Below are 20,786 nucleotides of genomic sequence, written 5' to 3' on the forward strand. Positions count from 1 at the left end.
ATAATTCCAAGGGATGAAGGCGGTGATCGAGAATGGCAATACTGCATAGGTCGGGTGGATATGTGAAGATTGGGAGGTGCTGGGTACTTCCCTAATATTTCGTTCAAGGCGCTTGCTGAGCAATGAAATGCGTCTAGAAAATTAAGGAAGAGGCCTCGTGTCATGGTCCATCTTGAAGGCATGGTGCTCCCTTGAGATGATTCATTCATGCGTCAGATCTATCAATCTGCTCACCAAAATTAGTGACCGACAGCGGGGCACAAAAGTATTGTATGTTGGAGAGCTCAGATTATACAACTTCAGTCTGCTGACAATTCATACCGGCACCCAAATTCTACGCCGGAGTCCGAAATGCGCAAGGACCAGTGATTCCGAGCGTTGACATCTGGTCGCTTTGCTGTGTGTTCTCCATGTCAAGAAGTTGGTTGGTTGGTGTTCGGCTTTCAAGGCATATATCAATACTAAACTGTACGACAGAAGCTTATAGAAGCCATTATGAGCGAGATAGCAAGAGACCCATGGAAACGCAAGATTGTAGGTGGAGACTTGCTCCATGATGAAGAGGGTGTAATTGATGTAGTGAAGCAGTGGCATCAACGTCTTCGAATCACAACACGCCAAACAGGTCACATCACGAAGGATCTCTTGACATTCATCAAAGCCAAATTTTATTGGCAAAATGCCGAATATCTGTTGTAAGTCTTTCCCAAGTATTGCAGGACATTCTCACGAGGAGCACGGGACAAGCAACTCCACCCGAAACAGGCAATTTTGATTACCACATTACTAGAGATCGATGAAGTCGCCCCAGGGCTTCCAACGGGCCGTACTACGGTCCGTACAAAGTGAACCGTAACGGTCACGTGTTCAGTACGAACGTACCGAGTTCGTGAGCCGTACTGTACGTTTAATGATGCCCTAGGTACGGTACGTAGTACAGATTGTATTACCCTTTTAGGAAGTTTGTATAGGGGTTCTAGAGGGGTATGAGGGCTCTGGCGAGCAGGAGGCCTGCGGACGCTTAAATCTCTTTCTAAGGGTTTTAATCTATCCATCTGTCTGTTGTCTTAAAAATGCCTATTACAGACCATTTTCTATTGCAGAGTTATCTATCCACGCCTCTTGCAGCCTTACATGCCTCATCTAGTCCTATCTGCTCTTGTTACTAGGGAGAACTAGTTAATTAGACCTTAATCTTGCGTCTCTAGAGACCTATAGTCTTAGCTGTTTTAACTAGAGTACGGCGTACTTTAATTAAATTGTACTACTCGTACAGATCACGTGAGCCGTAACAGTTACGATACGTACACCTACCTCTCCTCCTCCCTGTCGTACGAACGCACACAAAATCTCACCCGTACAGGCCTCAAAATCGCCCAATCGTACAGTACTACGCCTCGTTGGAAGCCCTGGCCACACCAGCGGTAGTAAGCTTGTATGGCCGCCAAAAGCCTTACCCGTAGAAGGGTAAAATATGGCCAAATTTGAACCAACTACGGCTACGTTACGTCTGAAAATCTACTACGCTACTTATAGGACCTAGACAGTACTGCGTCGGAAAGTACTGAGCGTACTACGGCCCGTTTAGCACGCTGAACTTATCATTACCGGAACTTCGGAAGCACTTGACCTTTTTTAGGCGTTGATGCCTTGAGTCTGAGCTACTGACCCGCGTCCGACATAGATGGTGTCTCCATATCTTCAATCTATGTCGTCTATGCACTGTATGTAAAAAACTGTAAACTATGTTTGCGCATTCAGTTTAGCTAACAGAGAGTTGTTCGAATTAAAAAGAGAACGCAAGTTCACGGGAGAGAGCAATGCCTTATATATTCATATCAGGGTTAATGGCTCAGAATCACTCAGAGATCCACGAATGCTTAGACTATCTCAATTAAGGTAAAGAAACCAGTCCACCTATATGGTATGACTCTTCCACATTGCTCTTTAATTCAACCTCGGTGTAGTCAGTCCACCGTTGTAGATACAGATCAACTTTGAATATTTTACTCCTAAACTTAGCTAATTTGTAGGTTCCTTAGTATAAAGAGCAGTTATTTCTAGACTCAGAAGCGCTCATGAGCGCCTCCCTCAGCTAACCCGACTTCGAGGTCCGCCTGGGCAATGGGATAGAAATGATTCTAAATTTAGACTACAGAGACCTTGGAAGTGTGCGCAATCTACGGTATCGCCAGTATACTAACTATTTCTAAGGCGGCATTCCTGTTCGAGGTCTACGGAGAATCTATTATAGTGTCCGCTGTTGAAAAGCTCTTAATCCTCTGGCCTCTCCAGTTCAAATGGATGGGCATATGACGAAACAATCCGGTCTTACAATGGGTAATCATGCATTGGTTCCTATTGTCGTAGTTTTCTTGTTACTACTTGCCAGTGCTGTAGGGGTGGTGTTGCAGTAGGAATCCTGGGAAAAGTCTTCTAAGCGAAAGTACGAGGCGCTCTCCATAATTGGAAAATCATTAGCTTTCGGGAGCCATAGTGTTTCTTCTGATACCCCAGATAAATGACGGCCAATGCCGATTAGCCCGGCGCAAGTAGACGGATCTCAGGAACGAACGACAGCGAAATTCGCCGAACCAACAGGGTCCTCCATCCGAATACGGAGCCCGCAGATGAGAGCTTCGGGATGATCTTGAAATAGAATTGGAGATGTGAAGACTCCAAACGACATGTTTCTTTTGTTTAGGACTTGCCATTACGAGGTTGTCTGACTGCCGTTGAATGGCTGGAGTGATGCAGATTGTCCCAACAGTCAGACATCAAAGGAAGCGGTGAAAGAGCCAATCGCAAAACGGAAGCTGGACCGTGCATCGGAGTTTGAGGTGGCGGGGCAGAAAACCCAACCCTTCAAATAATTGCCGACGTCCGTTGCAGACCTTGACCTTCCTCATCCATTCCCCCTCCCTCACCTTTTTTCCCTTCTCCTCCAGACCACCCCAGAATACCTAATTCCCAGCTCCCCTGAAATCCTCACCCGCCAATATGTCTGCCCCCGCACACAAGTTCAAGGTTGCTGACATTAGCCTTGCGGCGTTCGGCCGTCGTGAGATTGATTTGGCCGAGAATGAGATGCCTGGTCTGATGGCTACGCGTGAGAAGTACGCACAGGAGCAGCCATTAAAGGGAGCACGCATCGCCGGATGTCTGCACATGAGTACGTCTGTCCCAGCAAGTCCCGTGACAGCGACTAACCCGACTCTCAGCCATTCAGACAGCCGTCCTGATCGAGACGCTGAAATCACTCGGTGCCGAGCTGACCTGGACGAGCTGCAACATCTTCTCCACTCAGGATCATGCTGCTGCTGCCATTGCCGCTTCTGGTGTCCCGGTCTTTGCCTGGAAGGGTGAGACCGAGGAGGAATATAACTGGTGCTTGGAGCAGCAGCTCACCGCCTTCAAGGACGGCAAGAGCCTCAATCTGATCCTTGACGACGGTGGCGACCTTACCGCGCTCGTTCACAAGAAGTACCCAGAGATGCTCAAGGACTGCTATGGTGTGTCAGAAGAGACCACCACGGGCGTCCATCATCTCTACCGAATGCTCAAGAACAAAGAGCATGGTCTTCTAGTGCCAGCGATCAATGTCAACGACTCCGTCACCAAGTCCAAGTTCGACAACTTGTACGGGTGTCGAGAGTCGCTCGTCGATGGTATCAAGCGTGCTACCGATGTTATGATTGCTGGCAAGGTCGCTGTCGTTGCGGGTTACGGCGACGTCGGCAAGGGCTGCGCTCAGGCTCTCCACAGCATGGGTGCCCGCGTCATTGTCACTGAGGTCGATCCCATCAATGCTCTTCAGGCCGCCGTGTCCGGTTTCCAGGTCACCACTATGGAGGAGGCCGCTCCTCAGGGTCAGATCTTCGTGACAACGACTGGCTGCCGTGATATTCTTACCGGTGCCCACTTCGAAGTCATGCCCAATGATGCAATCGTCTGTAGTAAGTTTACTGAAATCTTCTGGCAAGGTGTATGCTGACTTTGCTAGACATCGGTCACTTTGATATCGAAATCGACGTTGCATGGTTGAAGGCCAACGCCCAGTCGGTCCAGAACATCAAGCCCCAAGTCGACCGTTTCCTCATGAAGAACGGCCGCCATATTATTCTCCTCGCCGAAGGCCGTCTCGTTAACCTAGGATGTGCCACCGGCCACTCTTCCTTCGTCATGTCCTGCTCCTTTACCAACCAAGTCCTTGCCCAGATCATGCTGTACAAGGCCGGTGACGAGGAGTTCGGCAACAAGTACATCGAGTTTGGCAAGACCGGAAAGCTCGATATTGGCGTTTACGTACTTCCCAAGATCCTCGACGAGCAAGTCGCGCTGCTGCATCTCGACCACGTCAACGCCAAGCTCTCTAAGCTCACTGAGGTCCAGGCCGAATACCTCGGCCTGCCCCGGGAAGGTCCTTTCAAGAGCGATATCTACCGCTACTAGATTTCTTTTTCTTTCTGTGTATTGGGTCCGGCAGGTTTCAACACGACGTTATGAATTGGGATGATACCACTTCCAAAAAGTTGATTTGTCTTCAACGGCATATTCAGGGAGCATTTAAAAGATGGTGTGTGGGTTTTTTCTCTGGTCGGTTCGATCTAAAAGGCGTTGCTAGCATTGTCACCCTCCTTGACCCTTCAACCTTGGTCAAGCATATTCAGTGTTTCTTGTAAGAGTGCGATTTATATGGGGATATTAGGGGAGTTCAACGATTGAAGTGAGTGGAGGCTGCTGCATTTGATTGCGCAGAACAGAGCGGCTACGTATATAAGTAGTAATAGCTCGTCCGTACACGGCGGGGTGAGGAATACATGAGTGGCGGGTTCCACACCTGCCCTGTGAATCATACATGTAGCTCATATGATGGGATGGAACGATCCAATTTCACAGCGAAATATCCTCTCAACGTTCTCCTCAACTCTAGCTAGAGGATTAAAATGTCATATGCGCCCTGGTCATGTTCTATGTTATGCAATAGTATGCTGTATTCATAGTTTATACTTCTTTTCGTAAGACCTCCCTTGCTTCTCCATCCTAATCCCCTAATCCACCAACCCAACACTACTCATTCCTCATTCCCCTCCCGGCAACCCTCCCTTCTTCAACCACTCCCCCAAAATCCCATTAAACCTCTCATGTTCAACCATATGCGCAAACGTCCCCCCACCTAGCACCCACACTTCGTCAACTCCCTCCCTAACCCCCAACTCCCTCTCCCACGCCTCCGCCCCCGGAATTGCCTCTGTACAAACTACTAACCTCGGTACCGTCCTCTTCTGCATAAACGCCTTACACGCTTCCGTCTGCCCCATCACACTGTCAAAAATATCGACGATCCCATCAACACATCCAACCAACATCTCTGGTTCGCAACCTAGCACGCGCCGGATTTGCCATGTTTTAAGCCATGATGGGGTTTGGGGCGTGTACATTAATTTGGAGAAGAAATCTGCTGCAAGGACAGGAATTTGGGCCGGGGATGAAGAGGAGAGAGAGCGCATGCGGGCGGCCATGAGGGGGAGTGCGGGGGGCACGCCGCTGTAAATGGGGTGGGCGAGGATGAGGGCGCGGATGAGGGTGGGGTGGGAGATTGTAAGGAGGGAGGCAATCACTGTGCCCATGGAGTGGGCAATTAGGATTACGGGGCCGGTGGATAGGTGGGTGAGCAGGCTAGCAGCGTCAGAGGCTAGGGCTGAGAGGCTGTATCCTGAGGAAGAGGGAGGGGGAGGGGAAGAGTTGAGTTCTGATGAAGGTGATGATGGGGGTGATGGTGAGGTGGATCGGCCGTGACCTCGGTGGTCCATGGCAATGACGCGGTATCCGAGGGAAATAAGGAAGGGGATTTGGTAGCTCCAGTCGTGCGAGTCGCAGGCCCAGCCATGGAGGAAGAGGACGGGTGGTCCAGTCCCTTCTGAGTCGGTGTAGAAGAGGGAAACGTCGGAGTTTTTGTGGAATGGCATGGTGATGTAGCGTAGTCTACAATTTGGGGGGGGGGTGGTGTGGTGTGGTTTTGAGAAAGGTTTAGGGGCTGGTTGGTGGTGGTTAACGGTATTGTTGATATATCAATAAAGCTATGGCAAGTGCGGGGTGGATTCATGTGGGGACATGCTCGTATCCTGCAGGTATGTGGCTCCGGATTTTTACAATTAAGAGGATCTGTATGCACAAGGTTGTTAGAACGTGCAAACATGATTGGTCAATTAGGAGTAAAAATGCTAAAGACAGCTTGATAAAGATGACTGGCTCCTGGAGGGTTATGTGAACACCACAACCATTACTGCGCACATAAATCGTGCTACAGTATGTTAGCACCAACACGGAATATTAGCAGAGAGGATATGAATCCATTGGCTTCTGGCTAGGTCTAGGGAGAGGAACATGAGGATGTAGCTTTCTGTGAGAATTTAGATCCTTATCATGTTCTGTAGTATGCGCCAATATGCCCTTATTCTCATACCCTACCTCATGTCTCTAGCTATTCTGGCTCATCTTTCTATATCTATAGTTCGTGCAACACTGGGAATGACTTCATGATTTGACCCTCTAATTCGAGCTCCGCATTCTTGACAGGGTGCTTACTCCATTGGCTTGCCGCATTCGCCGATAGCGAACTGGATAAATGTCAATCGGTAGCTTTTACTAGGTTGAGGAATTTGGTGGGAGAGGATGGTTTCTTAAGGGATGGATGAAGGTGTCTAGTAGAGATAGAGGAAGAAGGTAGTAAGCGTACAAGGCTTAATACTCACCGGATGCCTATTTTTATAATTATACCAATGCCCCATATGCGTCGCGACCCCCCTAGTCTCACTCACCATTGCCTGCTTGATAGCAGCGAGTCTTTTTAAGAGAAACTGCTTCATACCACTCCGGCGGCCCTCTTTCGTGAGGCTGTGATCTATTCTCGTCTGTGTTCCTGCCGCTGACGCTAAAGAACAAGTGCTGTATTTAGCCTTTATGCATCGTTACAAAGGAGAGGAGAATACCGTCAGCAAGCTGCTTTAATTCCTCCCACGAGTTGCGTATCTCTGAGGCTGGTTTCTTTTGTGAAGGGCAAAGCTGCTGAAACGATATGTTCATTTCCAAACCTCGCCTACTATCAAACGAGACGTGGCTAATATAAGCGTGTGAGGATCATGGACATCCCGGAAATCTCCAAATTTTAATTTGGGGTTCCAGAGACTGGCCGGATCGTTCTCGAAGACGTGTATCAGGCTTCCGAGAGCTTCTATCGATTCTCCGAATGTGTCGTGTCGAAGAAGTCGGAAGTGTGTATCAATATGCCGTTCAGCTTGGTCGTGGAGGACATGAAGCTGGTCCAGATCGGTTGATGGGAGGAAATCTGCCTCTTGGCCTTCTCCCTCTTGGGTAAACAATCTACTTGCGCGTGCTACGGTTGCACGTATCTCGTCAATTTGGCCAAGGACGATTGGAAAAGCCAGGGATTGGGCCTCTCTAGTGACGACTTGGGCTGTATTTTTCATCCACTTGATTAGAGTTGGAAGGTCCTAATTGAATCTGGTGCGGGGCCCTCTTCTAAGAAGCTCGCGAAGGGCGGTTGACATAGCTACAAGCGCCGTCTCAACGGCAGTGGGTGAGGATGCAGCATTGAATTGGGATTTGACTAGTGTTTCGCAGAGATGCTGGAATGAAGGGAATGGCGTGGGTACCGTTTGCGCTACTGACGGAGTTGTACAGAAGCCCAACGGGAGTATTAGAAGAAAGGCAATCTAGGAAAGAAGAGTGAGTAGTGACAAGAATGAAAGGCCGGACAAGTCGAACATACACGCCATAGTCTTCGGAGAGTGTCGGCTTATCTATCATGTTCATGATGTGCTGTGGACCAACGTACTCCTCATCACTAAGATCTCGTCGGAGCATTTGTTTCCATTCTCGTTCATCTCCGTTCAGGGTCGCAAGATCACCCTGCCACGGCCGCTCCGCGGTCCTCTCGTTCTTTGCCTGTGGATGGGATTTGGTGAATCTTCTCTAAAAACTGTAGTCAGCTTTCGCTCGCTGTTGCTCTGGCGTCTCCTTGGGTCTCGGGGGGTGCTCTCTCGGTACATGTTCATTATTTCCACTAGATGAAAGATTATGGGAGAACTTGCATTTTGCCTCGAACTTGCAAGAGCCAGTTTGCTGGAACTGTTGACAAATCCCATAGTTTGGACCACGTGCACTTAACCCACCTGTTTTTCCGCCCCGCTGTCCTTTGCCTTTCCCATGTCCGCCTCCAAATCCCTGACCGCGCCGTACAGGGCCAAATAAGCTCATGGCGTTTGATAGAGGCATTTGAGCTTAAATGATTCAATTTGATTAGATATTAGTTCTAACAAGAGTAAAGGAAAGAAAGAGATAAAGATAGTGAGCGCGATAACTGATAGCACCCTAAACCGCAAGCAGGCAACAGCATCAAGCTAAAGTGTCGACAGTGTCACGGAAGGTGAATTGCATATGCAATGGAAAGGTAGTGAACTGTACAGCAGGTTCTCGCACAACACGGAATATGACCAGTAGCCCATTTGCTAAACTTATTACTAGAACAAGAGAGATCTTTAGGGACGCCAATATCTGTCCTAAATCAGATTCTTGTCGTGTTCCATCATTTTTGCTAATATTCAGCACGAGTAGAATTAGGAGGATATGCTTGCAGGCTGCTGGATCGCCCATATCGTCAGTGTTCTTTCCTGAATCAAACTCACATTTCAGCATTAAGATAAAAACTTAACAAGTGAGCCGTTGCTGAGTTAGTGCATGATGGCGGTGACACGTCACTGTGAGATCATGTCTTGATTTGGGGTCTTACAGTCTGGTACTTCCAGAGGCTCCAGGGATTAGTCAGCCTTGTATTCCACAACTGATCCAGACAGATAGACAACGGGTAGCAAACACGCCTGCAGCTGGTTATGGGGCGATATCGGAACGCCCAGAAGCCTCATGCGGAGGGTGGAGAGATATCGATTTTGAGAATTCCAATGGGCGGTATGCTTCAATCAACACATGTAGTGACCCGCGCTTAGTATAGATGCTCTAGTGAATCTATGGTGTCGGAATAACTCAAATTTGCTAGATCAGCCAAAGGCTAGATTGTCTGCTGTGCAGAACTGGCTGTGGCAGTAAACTCGATTGTGCAAAGAGAAAACGCAGATCAAGAATCGGTCAGATAACTGAGTTCTTCTATTGGACCAGATTTGCTACGAACTAGTTATGCATCATTACCATCCACTAATGACTTAGAACTACAAGGGAGTGTATACCTCAACAGACCGGAATTTTAACGAAGAAGCACGACAAGTTCTACCATCCGTCAATTCCTGGTAGAGAACCATACGTTCCACCTCAAAGCGAGTTGAATAGGTCATCCGGTACCAATCCCTCAAAAAGTGCACTAGAGCCATTTAGTTGGATATCAAAACTCGTTGCTGATACAATGAAGGAGTTTAGGGGACCATTTCGTGGTGTTGAAACATACTATGTACTTCAAGCTCGGGCCGGCAGAAAGTCCGTGGAAAGCTTGATTGACTATCGGATCAACACGGACCACCTACTTCGTAGGCTGGTCTGTTCTCAGGCACGTGCAAGGTTACAACTCGGCTCTCCTTCAGCCGACCCTCACCGCTTCCTCCGTGATCGGCGATTGCTAGCGCCAATTCGACGCAAAACCTGCTCATGGGCCCACAAATCCGTTGCACCGGGCAACAGGCAGCCTCCGAAACCCCGCCTCTGACGCCTATATAAACCCGCCCTCGCCCTTCTTTTAGAAATCAGCTTTTCTTTGCCTTTTGGCTTAGATCAAGTGTAGTAGTGAGTTTCAATTTCCTGATTCGGACAATCTTTGCATTTGACGGCTTTGGGCTAACGATTTTCCAGTCTGTTCTTTTCAGTTTAATCTCTGAAACGTGTCTACGGACACATTTTCAAGATTATTCCTATTTTTGAACGCGGTCCTCCTCTCACTGGGCTTGCTCATAGTTGCGGACACAGTGACGCCGGCCCCAGCACTACCGCCGGCTGTCGCGAACCTGCACTCCTTTTCATTGATGCATCTGGCTGTGGCTGGGTGATCGAGGAAGAGGTTTTGCTGTTTTGTTTCGTTTGTACTTTACGCTTGCTGTAATGAGAACTCTGCGTATCGACTGCCCTAGCAATCCTCGCACGGTTAATCAATTGCTCTACGCCCCACTCTGCCGACATCCCACTATGATATCCATTGAGGTTAAGGTCAACGGGACTGAGGAGGAGGCCCGAGTCCAAATCGGCATCTGGCTGAGTGCATGGCACGAGCGGGTCAGCCAGCTTGGCGCCAATGAGGGTCACCGGGTTATAACGTTGCCGGTCATCATTGTGCTAAACCACTATTGGTATCTCTATTAGGCGGTTGATAAGGGGTCACACATCGTACGCGCATTCCAATCATCTGCTTGTTATTCTTTAATACTAACTGTGTCAGGAAATTCTGCAGTTCACAGAAAGCATAGGCGATACTTGGTCGCTTGTGAAGGTTTACCGGATCCTTGCTGTGCTACGGCGTTTAGGCGAGTGGGGATTGGAAACGTTCGAGCCTTGGTTTAAGGCGACGTTTCTCGACCTTGAAGGGTCATGACTGCTGGCTTTTGAGTCTGTAACTCTTTGTACATTAATCTCGTGCCTAGCGTGAAAAGTAGGCGTCACACAGTCTTAAACTATTGGTAAACCGTGCAAAAACAACCTAGTTTACAAAATAGGTCATGCTGTATACCATGCTGCTAGTAGGGGGGCTTTGAGTTAAGTCGTAGTGGCAAACACTAATTAAGCTTCCTGCGCTCAAATTGACATGCCGAACTGCAAAGGAGTCTTCTTTGGGTTTGAATCCGCAGTGGACCTTGTTCCGACGGCCCGGTTCCAGATCCTTTGCCGAGATCTGATCTGGTGATTGTGGCTAAAGTTGTGGCCGGATTCACTTGGCGCCCACCTAGGTGGGCCGATGATGCCTACAACCCCCTTCCATGAACAGGCTGTACCGCGCGCACAGGCCCACGAGTCTCAAATGCTCTCAAAATGCAGTTTTCTATGTAAAATACATACAAATAAGCATTATATTGTCACATTATCTCACCACCTTGTATGTCCTCCTTTAGCCTAGATGACTGCCTAACAGCGCTCCCTTGTTAACTTAATATACTTATTGTAATTACTAAAAGACAATTTCTCCTATTCTTTAAGAAGATACTGCCTTACCTTATTATTAGCCTTTAGAAAACGCTTCCCTAGGCAGTACTTTAACATCTGCTAGACGTTTTTAATAGGGTTTAGGTTAGGTAAGTTTACTAGCCATAAGATCTTTAAGATACCTAGAGCCTGCTTAGCAGCTATTGTAGCCTTTAATGTATAGATAGATAAGTTATCCTCTATTAAAGCTAGCTCCTTGCCTGTGTACTCTGTGTACGCGTCTTAGAAGGCTATAACTAGAGGCAGGATGTGCTTAATATATACGTCTAAGTTAATTTACTGCTTCTTATTTATACACTAGCTTTTCTTGTATATAACTAGAGGGCCCTTTATATCTCTAGATATTATTGCCCACACTATGCAGCTAGAGTAACCCTTAAATCTAGCAATGCAGCAGGCAGGCAGGAAGCGCTCCTTGGCGCGCCTCGTCACCCACACTTCGCTGGGGCCAGCCTGGGCGCTCATATTGTTGCTCTAGCCTATACTAGCCTATTGATTGTTGCTCCAGTCAAGGTGCTCCTATGCCTAGTAAACCCTATCTGCCTTGTGTTGCTTAGTAAGGAAGGGCTTCTCTATAGCCTTTTAGCAATGATAATGTAACGGCACAGGCAAGACAATGGGTCTGAATGCGGTGGGAATCCACTTAGAGGCAAATGGGAGTGCATGGGGACTTAGAACCTGGGAATTTCCATTGACACCTATAGGCCTTGTACGAAGGATATCAGAAAACTACCGAGCTAGCTAAGGGGAGAGGTGCGACTAAATACTTGGGGGGGAATAGGGGTAACTGCGGGGGACAGGATCGAGTCACGGTCGGGGCTGATATGGGGACCCTTCGGATAGGTTCCGAGCGACCTGAGATGGAACGATTCGTGAGAATTGTTACAGATAAAGCTCCTTCTTAAAGGCCTTGATAAGCGTACGCTAGCAGACTATTATCCCTAGCTCTTAAGCTATCTCCTTTTAAGTTTTCTGTTGTTGCTTAGCGTTCTCAGTCGCATGCCGTACAGGGGGGATTCAGAATAGAGTAGATAGAATAGGAGACCGTCCCTTAGGCTTTGTAGGCGTCTTAGGCGTGTGGAGGCAGAGAGAGACTGTAGAAAGAGGTATCCTAAGTTTCTAAGAGATATCCTTTTGTTTCCAGCCTATCTCACGTAGGGTGTGGATCTGTATACGCTCCTTGTACGTTTAGTTGTCAGTTTAGTGTCTTTAGCATTATGGTAAATCTTGTTAGTGGAGTGAGCTAAACAGTGCACGGAAGTTTGTTAGCAAGCTGCTAACAGAGGTTTGTAGTTAATTTAGAATGTTCTACGCACGGATGTCGGTTTGTGCACGCGGTACAGTCCGCTCATGAGAGCCCCCTGTATAAAAGCGAGGGAGATTTTCGCAGGGCGGACGGGTGGTGGACAAGGTCATATTTGTGGTGCCGCTGACAGGGACAACAGTAACGCCGCGGGAACCCTAGGGAAAACCAATAAATAGGAAAAACTAATGAAATAGGTGGCATTCTTTCTAGCTTAACACTTCTGGCTCTGTGGCCTTCCTACCTCAATCCACCATGGTCCTTGGTCCAGCTAAAACACGTTATAATTTATTCTTCTCGCTAAGATAGTTTTTGTCTTACCTGAGCATATGCAGATATCCAGTTGGTTTTCAGCGTTGTTGTGCACGCGTCTATCAAGTTTTCCGCCCAGATTGAAACTGTATACCTCGAAAAGCACCATTCTTTATCGCTCTAGGTTAAGAAGGTACAAGTAAGCACGAGGATAGATACACTGCTACGTTAACGTACTGTGTTTTCGGCCCACACGCTGCTCGACGTGCGTGAATCACAAAATAATGATTTCCAAGATTTGGCCGGGACGCAAAATGTTTGGTCCTTAGGCATTTCCTGGATCGCATATGTGAATCCTGTATAGTCGTCGACGTGGGATTTCATATAATTTGCGCCGCAATTCGCTGATGTAATGCCGGCAGAGGCCACCGAAATTGCACCTAGCTAGGAATACTATTAGAGTCCGGCTGCCAACAGGACGATAGAAACTGTACCATAACAAGCAGAGTTGATAGGAAACGCATGATGTTTTTTATGATTGTCAATTTATGTGTGAATCCAAAAAATAAAATAACAATTTAACAATTAAGATGTCCTTTAATGTTACTCCTTGTTCATATATTTATATTCTAATCGAGTCCCCAAAGTGGAGCCAGTCTCCTGGCCAATTTTCTTGATAGAGGAGAGGGCGAATGCACACGGCATCTCCGTCCAGGGCAACTCAGCCGCACTAACAACAGAGCCTCCCAGCTGAAAGTTTCTTAACCGTTAATTGGCGGTATAGCGCCAAGGATGACACGAGCTGGCACTCGTCTCCACAACTAGATCCACAACGCGCTGTGCACAGCCCGCGTTAGCGGCATTCAGGCAAAGCCTTTGGCTATCTGACTGGGCTCCGAAGAAACCACCCACTGGATTCTCTGCACAATACCAGCCGGACCCACTTTGAACTGCGACCATACGGATCCGTATGCAACACCGTATACGGATGTAGTCATTACATTTTCTCCACTCCGAGAATTAGTCTTGGCATGCAGTAGTCTTGTATCCTCACCGCCACTATTCGATTGCTCCGATTAGAGGTCGACCAGGTTAGGGAAATAATTCATGATGAAGAAGTACCTTTGCATTTACTCGGGCCCTTCCGGTCACATGCGTGATTATTCGGATAAAGAAGCCCGTGCTTTGCACAGGCTTACTAGCTCAAGGATCACGACACACGCGCTTCAGCTCTCATACAATTTTATATAGAAATTGGAGCACCAATGTCGCGCAAATTAATAAAACATATTAATAATAGTCTCCTCCACAATAGCTTTCAGTTTCAATATCAACCTCGCCGTCATTGCTTATATCATCCAGCTCGCTTTCAATAACCGTAGTCTGCGTATCTTGCTCCTCAATGGCTCTAATACTAGTATTCTCATAGTATTCTACCCCTTCTTTTGCTTTAGTATTAGCTGTAATCTTTGCACTATAAGGATTGTTGATGCTACGCGTGACAAGCCCTTGTTGCACCGCCGTTGTAAGCATATCCTCAGATATATCAAAGCGGGGTCTATACGGCCCCCTCTTGGTCAGCTTCTTCATACAAATTGCTGCTGCAGCTTGACAATCGTTGGGACTAAGTAGACGAAGTCCTTCCGTAATAAAGGTAACTATTTTTGTAATATTCGGCGGGTCTGCTGCTGCTGCTGTTCTTCGTACCAAAGCTAGTTTATTTAGGGGAGTCAACAATCCTGCCTGTCCAGCCAGCCAGAACATCACGAATATTAAAAGCAGATCCCTCGAAAATGGGGCAGGCACATGCGGACAGGCACTGCTCCACTAAAGCTTCATCTCAAAAATAGAAGTTCCTCGCCTGTATTAGAGCTCGTCATCTCGTCATCTTGAGCATGCGATCTCACCAATCAGACAAAGCAAAGATGAGACGAGCCGCAAATAATAACTATAGGAAGCTATTAGAAACGCCTGGCAAAAAGTTACCCAAATTGTGTCTAGAGTATAATGCAGACTTATTCTTTCTTGCGTATCGCAACGGCCGATTTCGTTCCATTACACCTTTTGAGGAGCAAAGAGCCACGCACAGAGTCCTCTTGAATATGGTTTTAGACGCTAAAGCCGAATCGACATTGCATGGGGAGGCAGACCTTCCAGATATGGATTTGCTAAAGGAGAGATTGGTATGTAGCAAGGTCACAGTGTAATCGGTATATTACTTTGAGTCCCACTGGAAACTGATGGCATCGACCGGTTGCCTGAGATGTTCCCGTTTGGTGAGTCCAGCTTGAGGATTGGCTTTAAAGAGAAAGTAAAACCAGCCGTCCTGGCATATAGGGGTGGGGGGATGTCAAGAGTACGACCCTTTGCCCTCTGCTGGATGTCATTGACCCTATCAGGAAGTATCCACTGGCGAAACGGTAACCGGCTCAGCCGTTGTATATTCTGCAAACTTTCCAGAATCAGTAAGAACGTTGAGGGAAGGACTCCAGGAAATTCTATTAGGATTCCTTGCACCTTTTAACAGCTCAAGCAGACTGCTATTACTATATCCATCTAATTATAACTTGCCAGCTTTGCAGTAATTGTGCCTTGGTAATCTTCTTTAGTAAGACTATAGTTTACCCTTGTGTCTATATTCTGTAACGGCGCAGGCAAGACAATGGGTCCGAATGCGGAGGGAATCCACTCAGAGGCATATGGGAGTGCGTGGGGACTCTGAACCTGGGAATGCCATTGACACCTATAGGCCTCGTACGAAAGGATATCAGAAAACTACCGAGCTAGCTACGGGGGCGAAGTGCGACTAAATACATGAGGGAATAGGGGTAACTGCGGGGGACTGGGTCGAGTCATGGTCGGGGCCGATACGGGGACCCTTCGGATAGGATCCGAGCGACCCGAGATGGAACGATTCGTAGAATCGTTACAAGTACAATAACTTTAAGGCGTTTAAATAACTTAAATATCTTAAAATTGCTAAGAGTAAATTTGTCCTCGATGCCGGGCAAGCTATCGGGGACATCTTATCGTATAAGCTGATAGTCGGATCGATAACCAGGACAGGGCCTTTGACTGAGTTCTTCTTTAGAACCAAATTTGCTGCAACGTAGTCGTGCACCATTGTCTCCCCCGAGGACCTAGAAATTAGAATGGATTATTTAGCTTAACGGGTTGAAAGTTTGGGGGTGGCACGAATGGCAGAAGAATGCAATAGTCGCGGTCAAATATCCTGTCAGATATGCGCACCTACTGTCAAGACAGGAGGAACGCTTGACGAAAGCTGCTACATAGTACGAGCAATAAGCTCGAACAGTATGTTGCAGCATGTTGCAAGCTGGTCGCGCATAGGGCAAGTGCGCGAGGGACTCGGATCGGCAAAACAAAAAGCCGAGCAACACGAGTAGAGCAGAAAAAGGATCGATAAATCAATACAATCAATGATCATCCCATACATCATATCCAAACCCATCATTCATCTCAGGAAGCCCAGAAACAGTGCTTCAATCTGACATATCCTTTGCGCAGGGCGAGAAAGCTGGGAAAGACATACCAGTTAATCCTCGATTTAACATAGCTTCCGCCTCGAAGATGTTTGAAGACCTTATCCTGCAGTAATTCCTCAACAAAACGCACTAGAGATGTAAAACCCGTTGCAGATACAAGATGGGATTTCAGGATTGCGGAGAGAACATTTCGTTGTGTTGAAACATTTTCAAAGCTCGGGGAATCCAAAGCACAGACCACCTCCTTAACAAGTTGGAACAGGCCCGAACGCTGCCAAGGTTACAGTGTCTGGCGTCACCGCTCCTCCGCGATCGGCGATCTTTTCGCTCGATGTCCTCGCAAAATCTGCTCATAGGCCCACAAATCCGTTGCACTGGGCAACAGGCAGCCCCGAAATTCCCGCCTCCCACACCTATATAAACCCTCCCTTCCTCGCCCTCCCACCGGTTTCTCTTTTTCTTTAGCTTTTCTTTGCCTTTTGGCTTAGATCAAGTGTAGTAGTGAGTTTCGACTTCCTCATTTGGCCAATCTTGGCACTTGCCGGCATCGGGCTAATGATTTTCCAGTCTGTTCTTTTCAGGTATGTTTTTTTCCGACTCCCGTTTTTCGTTTTTCCATTGTGCTAACCTTCTCGTCGCAGTTTAATCTCTGAAACGGTTTTACGAAACCATTTTCAAGATTATTCCTATTTTTGAACACGGTCCTCCTCTCACTGGGCTTGCTCATAGTTGCGGACACAGTGACGCCGGCCCCAGCACTACCGCCGGCTGTCGCGAATCTACACTCTTTTCATTGAGGCATCTGGCTGTAGCTGGGTGGTCGAGGAAGAGGTTTTGCTGTTTTGTTTCGTTTATAATTTACGCTGTAATGAAAACTCTGCGTATCGATCGGCTTGGCGACATATGTATGACTCTAAGCAAGGAGGTCTCGATTCATAGTAAGTGGTTTTTCCATTGTGAGGAGTTTGATACAGCTGATAGCATTGTAGCACATGACAAACCAAAGATTAGAATCAGAAATAAGCGTTAAATTACGATTTTCACTTTTGAGCCAATTGTAATTTTATCTCACGATATCAAGAAAAGACATCTGGGAAGTGAGTTTCGCACCAGCCACATTTCCGTCGTGGCTTTGCTGTCATCTCTGACAGTGCGATTCGAAATGACGGTCAGGGTTTTTTGGATCTTATAAAACGTATTAGTCAGCACACAGACTGCCTGAATACAGAAATCGTATTTGGTGCTTGGTTTCATATACTAATCCCAATTCAGAATGTCGCTTCATGGGCGTTTCTGGCTCTTTGTCCAGCAACCGAAAGCTCGGTGCATGCCATTGAACATGATCGAGGGCCCCCCGTGCTCTTAGCTTTACCCTCATTCCTCTTCAGCCTGTTGTACTGCAAGTGTTTGGGACTTTGGCCTTACACAAACCTACATACATCATGGGCAAAGCAACTTCCAGGGCATCAAAACTGAAACTTAAGGGTATCTCTCCAGCTTCGTTGCAATCAAAAACGTATAAGAAGATAAAAAAGCGAATTTCTCCTGCTACGCAGATGAACTATGACTATGCACAGCGATTGTGGGAGGAGTACAGCCGCCTCCCTCCTTCTGTGGACAAAGCTAACTGGGACAGGTTCTGCGACTTCACTAAGAGACCTTCCACCCTGCAACCCGGATCTCCAGTTCCCGACAATCAAGTAATCAAACAATACCTGACTTGGTGGGCCGCAAGCTCCACCGGCAAGATCCAGGACACGGTCAGCATCACTTCTACTAAGGTTGTATGGCAGAGGTTTCAGGCCATCATCTTCCGAGAGACTGAGAATCGGATGCCGCGGGAGCTGAATGAAGATATCAACGCAGTGAGTGTGAAACTAAAATTCAGTTTGAGCATTCCTAAGCAGAGCAGTGGACTCAAACGGAACTTTACGACGAAATGAATTTAACCCTGGAGAAGAGGAAAAAAGGGCATGTGTGATGGGGCCGTATACGCCAACCTTATGAACCAGCTCTTGTGTCACGATGCTGATGAGTTCGAATGGGAACGAGGCCGCGTGCAGCTCGGGTTAACGCTACAGTTCCATGTTTTCTCTGGCGGAAGGCCAGGGGGATTCATTTCTACTGGTTATTATCCTGATCTTTGCTTAGTATACAGAGACGTGCAGTTTATTCTTATCCGCTTGCAGGATGGGCAAGAGAAATTTGGTATAGTCTTAGTGCAAAGGTGGAGGAAAGGTGAAGAGGAGAAACTAGATGAAAAGTAAGTATTCGTAGAAAGTCACATGATTCAGCGACTGACGAGGCAGTTTACATGTTCTGTGGCTAGAAGAGGACGACATCCTCAACTGCCCTGTTCAGCAATTCTTAGCACTAGCTTTTGCAGATGGAGCGTTCGCATCCATAACGAGCCGTTCAGATATTCAAAATGCGAAGCTCGATAGCGATGAAGATGTTCGAACCTTCCAGTACAAGCCTGAGATGCCTGACCAGCCATTTCTGGTCGATCCGAAGGGGAAACCCCTGCATTATGCACAATTCTGGTACAATCTGAAGTGGCTTAGCATCAGAGCTGGTTATATCGAGCACATTCGCCCATATGACATACGCAGAGGTACTGCAAATAAATTAGACGGTAATCAGCAAAGATCATTCAATACATTCATTATCTAACCCGCACGCAGAGGCGGTTGAGGTATCTACAAACTCCAGGAACCGGCTCTTGGGTCACTCGAGTGACAAAGTTTATCAGAAATACTATCAATCCAATATCTCGATGGTTGACATCAAAGGTATCGTGCTGCGCGACAAGGCCGATGAAGGGTTCGACACTACAGCGCTCCGGCGCAATCTGAGATTGAAGAGGGTGCCCTCAAGACTTCCATCACGAGCCAACCAAAAGTTCTTAACACAGTTCAGGATGTCGATGATAACCGAACCAGAGATCACGAAGGACGTCTTGCATAAACGTGCTCGAGCGGCAGCATGGAAAGACTTTCAGGCTTCATGGACCGAGCGTTACGAGACGATAGAACCGCCTGAACACCAACATCTATCACGGATCAAAGACTCTGTCGAGCACTTAGGCAACTTGGATGACCCGGAAACTAAAAGTCGAATCATGATGCGATTTGATGAACATCGCAGGCTTATCAAAGAAGAGGTTGGAAAGCCGGGCTACAGTTTGCGGACGTCACCCGCCTTGGACAGTCTTGTCTTCCTAGCGCGGCGGAACTACACGCATTCTGCTTTATATTACCCTGGGACAGAGCCTGAAGAGAGCACTTCTGGTGCGCTAAGATGCCGGTTTTGTCGTATTGATCTCGTTGGGTAAGTAATCCCTGAGCCTCCCACCCATTCGCCTTCTTCGTTCCTTGCTAAAAAAAAAAGCAATTAGAATGAAAAATAGTATTGTCCATATTCAAGAGTGTGCTGTTCGTCATAAAACTCTGTCTATGGAGAGAACGTGGAAAGCACGACAATGCTATCGTTGCAGTGCTTGGTTCAACCAGCTGCATAAATTCCGGGAACATTGTCAGCATCACCTAGAAGAGCTGGATTCGTACTGTGGAATACTGAGGCTGCGAAATATTGTTGTATCAGCTGGCAGATGCCCTTTTTGTCTAGGGGATCCGGTATTGAAAAGATGGGGTGAATATGAGAAAGTTGTGACGAGCTTCACAACCTCGGCAGCGTTCACAAAGCATCTGAACAAACACATCCAAGAGCTTCGCATGGTAGGACTGAACCAGCATGGTGCTTGCATCAAATGTCCACATCCGCGATGTGACCAGCGCGATGTTTGCAGCTGGAAAGACCTTCTACACCACTTTTATGATGACCACGGTATTGAAGAAAATCTCTTCCCAGAGGAGGAACTTCCCCCGGTGACTGAAGTGGTTCGGCCTGTGACTCGAACGGTTCGGACGCCTGGACGTCGGTTTATTGCGTCTCCGTACGAAAGTTCGCTACCCGAAACTCCCCTAGTGGTTCAAGTGCCCCGAACTACTCCGTATGAGTTCTTTCCATATTCTGGAGCGCACTGACGAAGTCATGGTTGTTGAGTTTTATGGAATGATCCGCGGGTGCCGGATTTCGAGGTTACAGCAGCACAAATGTCGGAGGTGGTTTGGGACATGGATGACAGGGTATGAGTGATGATTGAAGAGTGAGGAATGATAAGTGATGAATGAAGGTAGATGGTAAAGATATGTTTTGACGTAAATGGAGAAGATGTACTGATGGTTGGTATATAGATGTATTGATGGGAGATGGTAGACGATATATGGCTGATTGTTGAGAGGAAATGGAGGAAGTAGTGCCATCATCAAATGTGCGGTGCGGTGGTGTTAAATATCATTTCATTTGGTCATGGCAAGCGCCTAATAAATGCACTGCCTCCGAGAAGATGCCTTACAGTGCTAGGGTCTCCGCTAGATACGGATTCGTAAGTCAGAAACCCGAGACTCGAGGTTACTCCGCCTTAGTTAGGCCTGTCACAATGTAGGCAG

At 47.4% G+C, this 20,786-nt stretch overlaps 8 protein-coding genes across 8 annotated transcripts; 4 read left to right on the forward strand and 4 right to left on the reverse strand.

Moving 5' to 3' along the window:
* Window positions 1–32: 32 nt before the first annotated feature.
* BDR25DRAFT_353917 (uncharacterized protein) lies at window positions 33–2,967 on the forward strand (the record flags this gene model as incomplete). The annotated part of the gene is made up of 20 exons (XM_033695232.1): window positions 33–76; window positions 151–344; window positions 377–432; window positions 478–695; window positions 720–834; window positions 872–896; window positions 1,287–1,435; window positions 1,464–1,503; window positions 1,570–1,641; window positions 1,685–1,724; window positions 1,795–1,843; window positions 1,885–1,980; window positions 2,096–2,171; window positions 2,215–2,262; window positions 2,296–2,391; window positions 2,442–2,496; window positions 2,543–2,602; window positions 2,660–2,723; window positions 2,775–2,840; window positions 2,893–2,967. The coding sequence occupies 20 exons, from the start codon at window positions 33–35 to the stop codon at window positions 2,965–2,967; spliced, it is 1,638 nt and encodes a 545-aa protein (XP_033549055.1).
* Window positions 2,968–2,986: 19 nt separating this feature from the next.
* Window positions 2,987–4,951, forward strand: BDR25DRAFT_302965 (adenosylhomocysteinase). The gene is made up of 3 exons (XM_033689913.1): window positions 2,987–3,172; window positions 3,222–3,956; window positions 4,004–4,951. Exons 1-3 carry the CDS (start codon window positions 3,001–3,003, stop codon window positions 4,450–4,452), a joined length of 1,356 nt encoding a protein of 451 aa, XP_033549056.1. The 5' UTR covers window positions 2,987–3,000; the 3' UTR covers window positions 4,453–4,951.
* A 130-nt stretch (window positions 4,952–5,081) lies between these two features.
* BDR25DRAFT_367014 (alpha/beta-hydrolase) lies at window positions 5,082–5,997 on the reverse strand (the record flags this gene model as incomplete). The annotated part of the gene is made up of 1 exon (XM_033696982.1): window positions 5,082–5,997. The coding sequence occupies exon 1, from the start codon at window positions 5,967–5,969 to the stop codon at window positions 5,082–5,084; it is 888 nt and encodes a 295-aa protein (XP_033549057.1). The 5' UTR covers window positions 5,970–5,997.
* A 416-nt stretch (window positions 5,998–6,413) lies between these two features.
* BDR25DRAFT_353920 (uncharacterized protein) lies at window positions 6,414–8,718 on the reverse strand (the record flags this gene model as incomplete). The annotated part of the gene is made up of 12 exons (XM_033695233.1): window positions 6,414–6,467; window positions 6,527–6,620; window positions 6,781–6,959; window positions 7,022–7,099; window positions 7,149–7,514; window positions 7,578–7,649; window positions 7,693–7,968; window positions 8,004–8,151; window positions 8,196–8,303; window positions 8,341–8,394; window positions 8,445–8,495; window positions 8,570–8,718. 12 exons carry the CDS (start codon window positions 8,716–8,718, stop codon window positions 6,414–6,416), a joined length of 1,629 nt encoding a protein of 542 aa, XP_033549058.1.
* A 1,404-nt stretch (window positions 8,719–10,122) lies between these two features.
* On the forward strand, window positions 10,123–10,700 carry BDR25DRAFT_342193 (uncharacterized protein; the record flags this gene model as incomplete). The annotated part of the gene is made up of 2 exons (XM_033693695.1): window positions 10,123–10,293; window positions 10,457–10,700. 2 exons carry the CDS (start codon window positions 10,123–10,125, stop codon window positions 10,607–10,609), a joined length of 324 nt encoding a protein of 107 aa, XP_033549059.1. The 3' UTR covers window positions 10,610–10,700.
* A 1,805-nt stretch (window positions 10,701–12,505) lies between these two features.
* On the reverse strand, window positions 12,506–13,345 carry BDR25DRAFT_302966 (uncharacterized protein). The gene is made up of 4 exons (XM_033689914.1): window positions 13,264–13,345; window positions 13,007–13,213; window positions 12,839–12,949; window positions 12,506–12,788 (listed from the first exon to the last, which is right to left on the reverse strand). Exons 1-4 carry the CDS (start codon window positions 13,291–13,293, stop codon window positions 12,732–12,734), a joined length of 405 nt encoding a protein of 134 aa, XP_033549060.1. The 5' UTR covers window positions 13,294–13,345; the 3' UTR covers window positions 12,506–12,731.
* Window positions 13,346–13,372: 27 nt separating this feature from the next.
* BDR25DRAFT_353923 (uncharacterized protein) lies at window positions 13,373–14,533 on the reverse strand (the record flags this gene model as incomplete). Its single annotated transcript, XM_033695234.1, has 5 exons — window positions 13,373–13,499; window positions 13,569–13,719; window positions 13,749–13,839; window positions 13,892–13,971; window positions 14,080–14,533. The coding sequence occupies 5 exons, from the start codon at window positions 14,531–14,533 to the stop codon at window positions 13,373–13,375; spliced, it is 903 nt and encodes a 300-aa protein (XP_033549061.1).
* A 3,378-nt stretch (window positions 14,534–17,911) lies between these two features.
* BDR25DRAFT_19457 (uncharacterized protein) lies at window positions 17,912–19,713 on the forward strand. The gene is made up of 3 exons (XM_033684315.1): window positions 17,912–18,538; window positions 18,585–18,910; window positions 18,960–19,713. The coding sequence occupies exons 1-3, from the start codon at window positions 18,249–18,251 to the stop codon at window positions 19,607–19,609; spliced, it is 1,266 nt and encodes a 421-aa protein (XP_033549062.1). The 5' UTR covers window positions 17,912–18,248; the 3' UTR covers window positions 19,610–19,713.
* Window positions 19,714–20,786: the final 1,073 nt, after the last annotated feature.

The sequence above is a fragment of the Lindgomyces ingoldianus genome, assembly GCF_010093535.1.
Source record: "Lindgomyces ingoldianus strain ATCC 200398 unplaced genomic scaffold BDR25scaffold_12, whole genome shotgun sequence".
Lineage (NCBI taxonomy): Eukaryota > Fungi > Ascomycota > Dothideomycetes > Pleosporales > Lindgomycetaceae > Lindgomyces > Lindgomyces ingoldianus.